The 14,290-nt window shown below is 36.1% G+C and overlaps 1 protein-coding gene across 1 annotated transcript; it reads right to left on the reverse strand.

Annotated features, from left to right (window-relative positions):
• Positions 1-1,466: 1,466 nt before the first annotated feature.
• Positions 1,467-14,090, reverse strand: LOC129770660 (glycine cleavage system H protein, mitochondrial). The gene is made up of 4 exons (XM_055773621.1): positions 13,763-14,090; positions 2,132-2,211; positions 1,804-1,999; positions 1,467-1,742 (listed from the first exon to the last, which is right to left on the reverse strand). The coding sequence occupies exons 1-4, from the start codon at positions 13,881-13,883 to the stop codon at positions 1,645-1,647; spliced, it is 495 nt and encodes a 164-aa protein (XP_055629596.1). The 5' UTR covers positions 13,884-14,090; the 3' UTR covers positions 1,467-1,644.
• Between the last annotated feature and the right edge of the window lie 200 nt (positions 14,091-14,290).

The raw sequence follows: 14,290 nt of genomic DNA on the forward strand, positions 1-14,290 counted from the left end.
GATTACATTGAATATGAGCAAGTTGAAAATACATACGATTTCGTGATATTTTGAGTTAAAATACACATTAAATCATGAAGTTGATTTATGTTTAATGGATAGCTATGGTAATGTTAGTCTTATTCTAAGGCATTGGGAGTAGTAACTTTTTTGGTGAAATGATGTTCGTTTGCAGACTATCACAATCAAGTCGTATTGGTTCTACTGCTCAATCTATCATAGAAGGAATTGAGCCATTGAAAATTATGAAGATGAGTCATGAAGATTATTAATATTTCATTTCGTTTCATTCTTGTGATGCGATGTTATGCCGATCTCAATAAGTCATCGTATGATAATCGCTGCCATCCTCCTAGTATTGATATCATTTTTCGCTGTACAATTGCCCATGTTGCCGCAGCCTGGAAGACACTCACTTAAAATGTTCGTCACCCGTTGTATAAAGAAGTCATTCACTAACCGAACTATCTTTAACTGGACTTATCTATAACAGGGCGTACGTTAACAGGCTGCAAAGCAGTTATGTATCAATAGTAGATGTCATCTTAAATTTGAACTATTGCCTTTGCTGTTTTGCAGTCCAGTTAACCCAATTAACGAATGATCACTGTATGGGTGACACTTTCCTCGTTGCTTTGATGAAATTTTGCATGACATTTGAATGGTGCGTGAAATCTTGCATCTGATTACTTCAACATGTTTTCATTCGAAAAAGGTCTTGATAATTTGATAGAACGAATTATTGCACACAATTTGGTGTTGCATACAACATTCATGGAACTATGTCAATGCATAACACATGATTGACCTTCGCATACGCAAAACATACCTCTTTTATTTGTTAAATTGCTCACTTGTTTTATTATTTCCACTGTTGATGTCTCGATGGCGAAAAAATTGCTGGATAATTTTGCCGTCCAGTGGTATGTATTACTGATTCAGAGCTAGCACGAGTTCCTGCCGCAACATCCAATTCTACAAAATTTAACTGATGCACTCAACGATGCTATACCAGAGAAATTAAATACAAAACATTACCGACGAGCGACAGCGCGCGCCACTTGCGTTTTGTGGAAACTAACTGACGCATTCCAAATCTACAATATAAAATCAGGGAGCAGCGGTTCATCAGGGTAGTTATAATTATAAGTTCAAATTGCGGAGTAGTAAAAGTGAAGTAACAAATGTTCTTGTTCTTGTTTTTGAAGGGACTTTAACCCAAAGGTCATTCGTCCCTCAAAGTGAAGTAACAAATAATAAATAAAATATTTTTTTAGATAAATGTAGTGTGAATTGATTATCTTATTATAACATAGATAGTAAGAAAGATTCTGCGTGATATGCGTTTGAAAACTCTTAATAAACGTTACATTTTTCGTGGTGACCCACCTATATAGGAATCAAAGACGTCAAAAACTTTTATAGCACTCTTATTGAAAAACCCATTATAACAAAACGCATATTTTATACAACAGATTTATTTAATTTTTTGTTCTTATAAAAAAAATTCTCCGATACATTCGAGCAACGAAATTTCATTTACTTTATAAATTACAAATAACGTCTAGCCTAGCAACTATTTATTAATGCATGCCTTCACAGATTAGCTGCCACACCGCTCGACAGCGTGCATCTGATTGATGATTAGTGATCATCGGTTTTCAAAAATGCTGCATACTGCTGTTCGTTCATCAGTTTTGTTAGTTCCTCTGGCTTAGTAACTTTCAACTTAAATAACCAACCTAAAATATGGAGAAGATTTTCATAATTCCTAGACAAAATTACGCTAATAAGTATATGTACCCTTTTCATAACAGGAAGTGTTTACCAGTCCGGGAGTTTCTTCAACGGCGGTGTTTTTCTCTGTGACTATTCCTGATATAGGGGAATACAACTCACTGGCTGCTTTCACGCTTTCCAGGGCACCGCACTCATCCTTCTGTGATAATTTGGTACCTGCGTCTGGCAGTTGAGCAAATACCACCTCTCCGAGCGCTTCCTGTTAATACGATGAGGATATTTGAGCATTTCATAATATCAAAAGTATTATTAAGAGACGAATAAACTCTCAGAGTTTCAAGTCTCTATAATTTAAAGGAAGAAGAAAAAAAAGGTTTTTGAAAAGGATTACCTGCGCGAAATTCGAAATACCAACAGTTCCGATCTCTCCCTCGACTGAGACCCATTCGTGTTTGTCAGTGTAGAGTCGGTCTGAAAGTAGAAAAATATATGTCTTATTCAATATTACCACTTGTTCAACCCTTTAACCTACAACATCGAGTCTCACTCGTGATGAAATGATTTCGCCTAAAACTACTACATCGGATCTTATACTTATGACAGACATACAGCTGTACTACCGTTGTACTTCGAAAATTGTATGTCTGTCACCATGTACAGCGCTAGAACCATGCAAGCAACTCGGTACAATCGCTGTACCTGTACCGACTTATTTTACCACTGTACATGGCTACAGTTGTACTGCGCGCAGCGCCATAGACGGTTAGTGATGGGTAGCATGAACAAACCGAATCAAAACACTTGGTATACATTCTTTTCATTGACTTTCTCTTGAGTTAATAACTCAGATTGGAAACATATTTGTTGTGTTTGATAGTTTAGACGCTAAATAAAAACCTTTTTCATTGAAATATTGGTGAAAATACATTGCAAATTTCTGATTGTCAGTTTGACATGTGGTACAGTGTACAACCAAAGTATGTCTGTCATGGTACGAGAGTACCTGCACAACGCTGTACTCTTATACTTATGACAGACATACAGCTGTACTTGCGTTGTACTTCGAAAATTGTATGTCTGTCACCATGTACAGCGCTAGAACCATGAAAGCAACTCGGTACAATCGCTGTACCTGTACCGACCTGTTTTTCCGCTGTACATGGCTACAGTTGTACTGTGCGCAGCGCCATAGACGGTTAGTGGTGGGTAGCATGAACAAGCAGAATCAAATCACTTGATAAACGTTCTTTTCATTGACTTTCTTTTAAGTTAATAACTCAGATTGGAAACTTTGTTGTTGTGTTTGATAGTCTAGACACTAAATAAAAACCTTTTTCATTGAAATATGTGGTGGAAATTGGAAAAATATCTGATTGTCAGTTTGACATACGGTACAATGTACAACCAAAGTATGTCTATCATGGTACGATGGTACCTGTACAACGCTGTACACGTACAACGCAAGTACAGCTGTATGTCTGTCCCTGGTATTATACCATGGACAGACATACAACTGTACTAGCGCTGTACGTGTACAGCGTTGTAAAGGTACCACGATAGCATGACACACATACTTTGGTTGTACATTGTACCGCATGTCAGACTGACAATCAGAAGTTTGAATTTATTGCATTGTATTTTCACCAATATTTCAATGAAAAAGGTTTTTATTTAGCGTCTAAACTATCGAACACAACAAATATGTTTCCAATCTGAGTTATTAACTCAAGAGAAAGTCAATGAAAAGATTGTATACCAAATGTTTTGATTCGTTTTGTTCATGCTACCCACCACTAATCGTCTATGGCGCTGCGCACAGTACAACTGTAGCCATGTACAGCGGTAAAATAGGTCGGTACAGGTACAGCGATTGTACCGAGTTGCTTGCATGGTGCTAGCGCTGTACATGGTGACAGACATACAATTTTCGAAGTACAACGCAAGTGCAGCTGTATGTCTGTCATAAGTATTACAGCGCAAGTACAGCTGTATGTCTGTCCCTGGTATTAGGGTGCTGTTTGACCGAAGCGAAAGATTTAACTCTTCTTGACAGTTATAATTTTATCATCGTGTACTGATCAAATATATTCGACATAGAACACGAGAAGCATATGTTCAATTCTCGCGTAACTTTTGAAACGGTCCTATGTAACAAATGTAAACAAATCGAGTTAATGGATGCACGCTATTAGTTTTCAATCATTGAATGCATTACAAAAACAATCGTTCACGTATCTATCTTCTTCATCTTTTAATCGCCGATGCAAAAAATATCCAATGTACAGATTCGGATTTTAAGCACTCGGCTGTTACTTCAGACGCCTCTTTCCTCCGACGCTCGAAACGTCCAAAGTAACAAAGCAATCAAAACAACACGAAGTCGTACTTCGGTCGTTTTGAGTTTTTGTTTCTTTCAGGTGTTGTTATCTATGTCAGTGCAATTCAACGAGTGATGACAATAATAATCTGTCTTTAGAATGAAATGCTGATGTTTCGATTGTTCTTCAGTAGTTAGTTTCAAAATCTTATCGTGAAACGTAATATGTCCAATGTGCAAACAGGGGCAGTCAAAACGTCCAATGTAACATTTTTCGCTCCGAGGCTTCAAATTTAAGCTCAAATCACGGAACAACTGTTACGATTGGTTTTTCAGAGTTATTATTGACTGCTAGTGGTAAAAGTAGTGATAAAGATCGATACCTTTTAAGACAATTCGCGGAATAATGTTCGGGTCTTCAACTTCATTTTTCTCGAGTTGACGAAAATGTTACATTGGACCTTTTCAAAAGTTACGCGAGAATTATTGGATGCCTAAAATATTTTTCCGGTCTGTTCGTCAAACCTGTCGGTACATGGTTAGGTTACCCTAAATATTTCAGTCGATTTTTCCATGTTCGATGTTTGACATTGATTGCCACTGCTGATAATTGAAGAGTGGAAAACAAAATAGTAATTATACAAATTTCAAACCAAACTTTATCTGACAAAAAGTGTCAAATATTTGACCTTCGTACAAAAAGTTTACGGTCACCTTTACTCGTGGCGCACTTGCATATCGTAGGGCGCTAGGACGCTCAGAATTACTTTAATCAAACACATTCGAAAGTGAATGCCAAGTTCACAACTTACATGAATAATATTCTACCACCTCAAACGGTCAATTACCATCTTGTCAGTGCTGAACACTTGGCAGCATTTTTTTTGTTGTATCAAATATCACGTGAATTCATTATCTCGAATCCTGTTAGATGTTTTATGTTCGTTCCTCCTTTGCGAGATGATGCAATATTCAAATTGTTTTTCGGCATCTATCAGAAATGCGAATTGTCTGAATCTAATGGAGATTACGTTGAACGTTAGGAACAGTAATGGGCAAAATAGATGCAACCGATAAAAATCGTATTTTAATGCTTCAAAATTGAAACATAGCCATCTAAAGCGGTCGATGAATCAGATATTTACATTTGTACTTCAACTAAAGTGTTTTATTCTGAAGTCTATTACTAGCGCATGGTAAATACAGTAGCAAATGGCAGACTCAGAGATGATTCCCGACTGGCAAGAATTGAAAATGAGGAAGAGGAATATTACTGAATACAAGTCCAGAAAGTTTCAAGAAGCAATATTAATCACAAATTACAAATAAAAAATCGAACATACCATACTACAAATTATGTTGCATGTTTTACTTAACTGGAATGATTGCCGACCGGAAAAAAATGACCATCGACCACGTTCCACCAGCACTAGAAATTACTTTATGATCATCAGATGCATTAAACAGAATCCATTGAAAACATCCTTAAATAGGCACCAATAAATATAACTAACTGTACGAATTAGACAAAGTGCAATCGAAGTCGGACGCCTAGGAGGAATGGCTCCTGGTTGCCCAATAGCATGATAGGATTTATAACTATCGATCCTGTTGAGAAATGCATCGATATTCAACATCCTAAATGATGTTATTGAAGGCAGCATCGTAAGCTATCAAGTTATCGTGTTATGTTATTGAGCATGCAAGATCCATTTCTTCTGAGCTGAAGGAGTATGCCAAAACAACCCCAAGAACACAGTTGAAATGATTGAACAGTGGTACAGGTCGGACTCGATTATGTATAGTCGACCATTTTTTTCAACAATTATTTTCAAATCCTATACACAATCGAACCTCAAGAAAACAATTTTTCATCAATGTATGAATGTCAAACATTAATAGAAAAATAACTTTTTTGTGATTTGATTATGTACTGAATTCGGAAATTAACGTTGAAAGTGAAATTGCGATTATATACAACTTTAAATTTCCAACTTTAAATTCCGAAAGTAAATTGAAATAAAACACACTTAGAATTCGAATTTCGATGAAACTTTTATTTCAAATTAAAGTTTGGTTTATGCCATTATGTGTGAAATACAACATCATTCAAATGTCCACCTAGGGCTTCCTCGCACACCTTGATCCGGAACAGGTAATTTTCGAAGACTTTTCGGCACATATGGGGCGGTATCTCGGTCATAACTTCACGAATGTTGTCTTTCAAATGTTCAAGAGTTTGCGGAGAGTTGGCATAGACACGGTCTTTCGCATAACCCCACAAAAAAAGTCTAGCGGGTTCAAATCGCATGATCTGGACGGCCAATTGGCATCACCAAAACGCGAAATTATGCGTCCCTCAAATTTCGTTCGCAATATGGCCATGTTCGGTCGTGTTGTGTGGCACGTGGCGCCGTCCTGCTGAAACCACATGTCATCCGTATCCATATCTTCAATTTGTGGCAAAAAAAATCGGTTAACATGCGGCCATGCCGTCTCGCCGTCTTCATTTTCAAAGAAATAGGGCCCGATGACTCCACCAGACCCTAATGCGCACCAAACAGTGACTTTTGGCGGATGCAATGGCCTCTCAACAATCACGTGTGGATTTTCTGAGCACCATATACGGAAATTTTGGGTGTTCACATAGCCGCCGAGCTCGAAATGTGCCTCATCGCTGAAAAAAAATTTGATGCGAAAATTCAGAATTTTGCTGCTGTTGTTCGTTCACCCAATCGACGTATGTCCGACGCATTCCATGGTCACCACGCTCTAATTTTTGTACCAGTTGGACTTTATATGGATGTAGGTGCAAGTCCAAATGCAAAATTCGCCACAATGATGTGTTTGACAAGTCCAATTGCTGAGCACGCCGTGGAATCGAAAATTCGGGTCATCCTCCACACTGGCAGCAACAGCAGCAATATTTTCGGCCGAACGCACATTACGATGATGCACAGGTTTCACAATATCCGCTACGGATCCAGTTTGTTCGAATTTACGCACTACATTAGCGATTGTGTGCTCTGTAGGCCGTCCATGACGACCAAAATCCGTCCGTAATGTTCGAAAAACATTTGCCGGTTTTTCATCATTTTTATAGTATAATTTAACAAAATTAACACGTTGTGCGATGCTAAAACGATCCATACTGTAAAATGGCAGACATTCAACTAACGATATGACGCTTTGGTTGACAGCTATGACAAACGGTTGTCAGCGCAGGGCTGTATACTTTCGGAAGCCCGAAATGGAAAACCCTGCTTGCTTGCTTGTAAAATCGAGTTCGACCTGTATCATATATCATTACGATTATATACTGTCAAAATTCACGAATCTCACCCCGATCGAGAAATTATGATTATTACTCGCAGAATAGATCGTGACGGTGTTCGCAATAAGAAACCAGTTGTTTGAGAAAAACTTAAAATGCTAGCGCATCGATTCCGCAGTATAACATAACCGCATGTGCAAACTTTTTTCTCGCAAATGGCTCATGAACAGTTTCACGATTGTGCATGATTGGTTTCAAATATTTTGTTTAACACTGTACGAACGAATGTTTTTAAAATGATTGGTGATACACACATTACGACAATTCTACACATAATTGACCTCTAGTGTTACTGTTAGCAATCGCAGTTGATACTTCTTTCTAACGAAAACAATTTTTAATCTAAAATGACCAGCCCTCGTTGAGAGGTATCGCACGTACCGTGACCGGAATAATTCTTAGCAATAAACAACTGAAACAGAAACAACCACTTAGAAAAAGTGTAGTAGGCTTGAAATATTGTGACGCGGGAAAAATATCATGTGTATAAATGCCTCACATTTCTATTAGAAATTAATTCTCTCATTTTCGTTTTTCGAAATTTATTCTGAGGTCAATGTAATGGGGACGAAGTCCTCGGCGATTTTTGAAATGATGTTGTTCATTCGGAATTCATTCTGGAGGGCAAACCGTTCAATGAAGATTATTACCTTGGCGTTATGAGGCGCCTCACCCTTTCAGTACGAGCGTCGTATATAGGCGACATCCGCGCGACGACCTGTATGTACGAGTGGTCGTCTATAGACGACATCAAGGTGATACTGCACATCGAACACACCAGCGTACTTTTCGGCGCAGTGCTCCGTTCAGCGGTAGCACTCCGACGGAGCACACTGCCGCATTGAAAGGGTTGAGAAAGAAAATTCGCTAGTGTGAAAGAAAGAAAATTTCGCATGAGAGATGACAACATGAAAAAGTAAAACGGCTTAAACGACTATCTCATGCTCCGATCGAGCTCGAATGTTGCATTCTGCAATCCGTTCGACTTCAATCGAGCAGTGAACTTCCATTTTCGACATTTCATTATCATTATCAGAAAAAAAATTTGTTTAATAATTTTTATTAATTTTTTCACAATTTGGGGAAAAAACATGTTACTTCATTGCATAGAATATATATATTCGATATGGAAGAGTAAATTTTCATCCATAGTTTTATTTTGAAAGTGTTTATTCCACCTGAAAATTAATTATCATTTTCGCTTTCCGCTGACAGAACACGAAGCTCAATGCCGTCAACGCAAATTGATCTCTGTCAGAATGTATGTTTCACTCCAGAGATGCCAGATGATTTTCTAAATCTGCTAAAAAGCCAGTAAATGTTTGCTAATATCTGTCAACTAAGATTGGTCGATCTTGGATCGATATCCTGAAGATTAAAAAAAAAAATTATACTACAGTAAAAGCTCGATTTTCCGCGGAATTGGCTGCAAGGTTCCGCGGATATCGCAATAGACGGATTTCACGCCAACTCGTCTTAGGAGTTGGCAGCACCATATCAGATTGCAGTGAAACGTTTTGAGTGTGAAGATATTGGTCATTTAAGCAACTTTGCATACTTGAAATATTCCAAAAATAATTGGACCACTTTTTGAAAAGGGCCAAAGTTTTTTTAAATTTTTTTCCAAAAATTTCTATCTCAAAAACTATAAGATTTACAAAATTTTGATCAAAGAAGAAATTGTAGGAAATTGTTCAAATGTTCATAAAGAAATATTTTAAAATTTATTGTTTTTAATTTACACCAATTTTTTTTTTCAAAAACTCAAATTCAATTTTCTCAAAAACTTATTTTTTTCAAATTCTCAAAAAAATTGTGTGAATAGCCCATACTTTTACAGGAAAAAAGTTTTTCTAACAACAACTTTTTTATATTTTCTTTGAAAAAAATACAACTAATCCTAATTTTGTTTAAAATCAAGATAGCAATTAAGTTTAATCGACAAAGTTTCAGATCTTGTTAAAATATAAACTTTTGTCGAAGACGTCAACTTTCTATCTTTTATAGTTTTTAGAATATAAGTCAGTTCTGTATGAAGACTCCTGAAAAAAATAATGTTTTGCTCGAAACATTTTTGTGTGTAAATTCTCACGTTTGACATGTTTCTAAATAGAGAAAAGTTTGCAGAGCATTCAAAATGCGATAATTTATACATAAAAATGTAACAAATTGAACATTAGTAACATTTTTTCGAAAAAAAACATGAAAAAGTTTTTGTTCGAAAACCATAATTAAATTCCATTTGACTAAAATTTTGTAGGTCTGATCGATTTTTTTGTAGTTTTTTTTAATTTTAAGTTTTTTCAACTTTAATCAACTTTAATCTCTTAAATAATCTTCATTGAAGAACTATAAGATCTACAAAAATAATTTACTTCTTCTTTCTTCTTTGACCAAAATATTGTAAGTCTTATAGTTTTTAAGATATAAATTTTTGAAAAAAAAAATTTAAAAAAAACTTTGGCTCTTTTTAAAAAGTAGTCTAATTATTTTTGGAATATTTCAAGTATGCAAAGTTGCTTAAATGACCAATATCTTTACACCCAAAACGTTTCACTGACCATGACCAAAATAAAAGAGCACTGACAAATTTACAAAATTTACTGACAAATTTTGATCAAGGTTCTACTGTACTCAGTGTAGTACTCAGTATCAGTATCAGATTCAACCCAACAGTGGTGCGACAACGAAGGCATCACTGTGATTTCCAAGAGGTCGAATCCGTGAAGAGCAAATGAAAAAGGGTAATACAGATTACATGCGAAAATGAGACCTAGTTGCCAAACAATTGGACAAACAACTGAATCAAAGGATGATAAACCATGTGCGGGAAAAAGTCCCAGCTATGGTAAGAAATTAGACTGAAACAATACCCTTATAATATACATAATACTCAATACTATGTTCCCGTCACATTGAAAAATGGAATTTTGAAGGGTTGCGTCCGAGACTCGATCGCGTAGTTGGCGTAAGTTTACGTTACAGTATTCGTTGCATGTAGATTCCACTACTGGCTTCAATTTACCCGTGGCGAGCTATTTTATATTCTCTTGATCAGGTACAAGAGGGCACACTGCTTGCTTGTGTCGTCAGAGACGATTTCGTCACGCTGCTTGATTTTGTAATCTATGGTGAGGAAACGCTTTGCGGCCTGCACAAATGTATGAAGAATATGAAGCTGTAAATTCAACGCATATAATTAATTGAATATTGAAAAAAAAAAGGATTTTTTATGTTGCATTAGATTGTAATGTGCTTCCAAATTGGAGACGCATTAATCGTATGATTTAAAGTCTCCGTGAACAAAGAAACGAAAAATAAGCGAGTTTCCTAAAGACGTAGGGACTTATTCCTGTTTCTACTTCACAGTGAAAACGAAATGAAGTGTATCTGCGATGACAACGGTACGGTGTCGACATCTGGATACGAAATTAGTTTTTCACTAAAACTTATCATTATTATGTGAAATTATCGTCAGATACAATTTTTGTAAGAGATTATTTTACCACATGACGAAAACAAAGTTTCCGATTTTTATTTTAACACTAATTTGATACGGAGAAGTCACTTTTCATTCATAATTTCTATTTAGGAACACCTTCATTCTGCCTAAAACCCATTATTATCTTTGACTACCTTGTCAAACGTAGTTCAATGGCGTGCCGTTTATTCCGTTTTCACCGCGATGTGTGTATGGGAATAAGGCCTGTAATCCTATGTCAAAAAAATTAATATTCACAAATTTACATGATTTGCGTGTTCAACCCTTACGGTTCGTTTCATAACTATAGATCACTTCATTTTTGTGTTTTCAGAGTTATATAGATGTTTGGATGGAGTGATGTTAATTGGGTAGGTAGGTTATAACAACTATCTACAAGGTTTTGAGTGGCAGGATCAAACATATACGTAAACAAACGCAGAAGGCCTTGCAACGGAAAATTCCGCCGGAATAAATGAGAATCGAACTCGGGGTATAATATCACAGAATGTAGAGTTGGGTATAATGTCGCTAACCACTCGGCTACGAGAACTACAAAACAATTTCAGGCAATCTGACCTATGACACATACATCTTTGTTCTAAGTAAAATCATATAGACTATTTTACCGCAACATCACATTTTCCTCATTATTTGAATTTATACTACCACTATACGATCACTCACTAGTGTCACTTTTCAATAAGAAATAATTTGTTGTTGTTTCTGAATTTAATTCACAATATACAAGTTGTCAATGGTTGTGGTACATCTCAACTAACAGTTTTTACATTTAGGTTTTTTATTTTTCATTTCACAGTTCAACACCGAGCACATGTTGGATTTCCACTAACGCATTTGCGCATTTCGACCCGTTATCCCATAATTGGTGAAGGTTCACACACGATAAATACAATACGGTAGCGCAACTTATGAGAAAGGCCTTTCAACCATCTTGGATTTTGTATGTAAACAATATGCAATATTTTGCAATATCTTTTTTTTGCTCTTTGTGTGTGGTATTGTTTTGGTGGGAATAAGAGCATTGAAAAATTAAAAGGTATGTCTTTTACGGTTAAAGTTAGGTTTGTAATATACTCTATCTTATATGTTTCAGCTCAAGAGAATAAATCGACTTTCGGTGTCGGTCGGTGATGGAGGAATTTTTCCCGCATTTTGCAGTTAGAGACGTCGGTTAATTATTCGATTGTAAGGTTTCTGGAATTTCAAGTTTTCCTATATCTAATATTCTTTGTTTATGTGTTCTTGGTTAACAAAAACCTAATGCCTGTTTTTGATGGGGCATAAAAAGATGATATAAAAGGATTTCTAGGAACTTCCTGCGATTTGTTTTATCGTCGATATTGTTCAGCTCATATATTATAGAAAAAAACCCGAAGCTGTAACTGTAAAAATAACCATAAGCCACCGATTAATTTATAATTTACAGTTTACAATTCTTCCGCAAGTGCATTTATTTCACATATTTAGTGAACAACTAAACGAATGTCAAACATTTGTACTTTACTTTTGCACGTATGAATCTAACGACGAGTATATCGACGAATAATATATGAATCCGTTTAATCCGGTGACAAAAGGACTAAAATCAAATAGGAATAGTCCGAAAATGATATTATGCATTAAATTTAATAAATATTCCACGCCACTGACATTAATTTATACATTTCATTGAACAATATTCTAAAATAGGAAAAAAAGTCACTTGTCCAAAAAAGTTACTCCTGTACGCGCGTCAGTGTCTCAGACCGAAGGTGGTGAAAAAGTGACATACGTCCCCTTCGTACCAACTTATACGATACGCTAAACGATGATGAACAACGAATGACGAAGCTAGAGAGAATCGCAATGTCGTAGTGCTGATGTTTTCTGAAATGAACGAATTATTGATTTCTTGGTCTCTCAGACCTATGCGCGAGTATAGGAGTATTAACCGTCATGGTATTTCGTCGAAATTCTTCGGATATGCTAAATCATTTACGGTTGAACCATAAAAATGATTCTCAGGTGGTGGAGGAGACTGGGAAGAAGAATTTAGGGTCTGCAGGAGTAAAATGCGGACTTAAAGAAGGTGGTCTCAGCTCCCGTTCTATAATAGTAGTATTCAAATTCAGAGTGCCGAGGAAAATATACCATACTAGTGGTCAATGATTCTATAAATGTACCTCTTTTGAACTAGTAGCTATAAGGACCAAGCAGAAATATTCAAACAGATCAGCTATTTCATTCAACATTCAAAGAACAGGTAATTTTGAACAGAAAAAAATTTATGTTGGTACAATAATAATATTGTGCATCATTCTCATTGTGTACTTTTTTTTTCAATCGTCCTCATAAAATCATGAAATGGTAAATTTAGCAATATACTGAAATACCATTTCATTCAAAAACAATTATTCTGCACCATGTTTATTTCAAAATTATATTTAATGTAACTTTTAAAATTATGACATCATACTTTTTTATTACAAATATGTCTGTTCTTTTTGATTACAAGAAATAAATATTCGCTTGGTTAATCGAATACTGAAAAACAATTATTCGAATGAATCGAATATTTAAAAATGACCCCACGATTAATTGACAATTGAATAAACGAAAAATTTAGATATCTCTATTTGTAGTCAAATCCCTTTCCACAGTCCTCTGTATATTTATACCGTTTCCCCTCGCGCACTTATTGACGACACGGTCACACCTTTATTCCACACATCTTGGGTTCACACACAATTCACTACATTGCTATTCACTATGGCAACACATCCATCCAATGACAAATACAATCTCGCCGCATTGGCTCATGACAACAATATGAAACATTCCGCTTGCCGGTGGATTTTCTATTAACTTTTTAAGCAATATAATTTACCTTTTAACAACAGACTGCTGGTGCTCAGAAATCTGCACTGGTATCCATAATGTGATTTGACTGTGGCCACGTTCATCAACCGGCTGAGTCGCATCGTTGCACGAATATGACATAATACCATTTTACTAGAGCGCGCAGATACGAAGGATGAACCGAACTTGATGAGTATTCCTGCTTTACTAACGCGCGAACCGAACGACTGAGATGAAGAGAGCAACTAAATGTTTACTAAACCAACGCTATCAATTCTTGTCGCTCTTAATGTTTCATTATTTTCCGTTCACCGATTGGCAATTCCACATCAAGGAATACTTATTCCCCGTGATAAGGAATAGTAAATGCCAATGCGGGAAATAAGAAAGTTTGTTGTCAAAACATGCGAAAAGCTAGTAATACAGGGTGTTCTGACAGGTTAGGTTTGTGTATCCAATATGTACGTTATCCTTGTAACGTCTACATTTTCTGTGATTAATGTTTGCAGCTTCCCAGAACGAGTGTTCCAGTTTTAACATAAAACGTGACTAAGCA

This window comes from Toxorhynchites rutilus, chromosome 2 (genome assembly GCF_029784135.1).
Source record: "Toxorhynchites rutilus septentrionalis strain SRP chromosome 2, ASM2978413v1, whole genome shotgun sequence".
Lineage (NCBI taxonomy): Eukaryota > Metazoa > Arthropoda > Insecta > Diptera > Culicidae > Toxorhynchites > Toxorhynchites rutilus.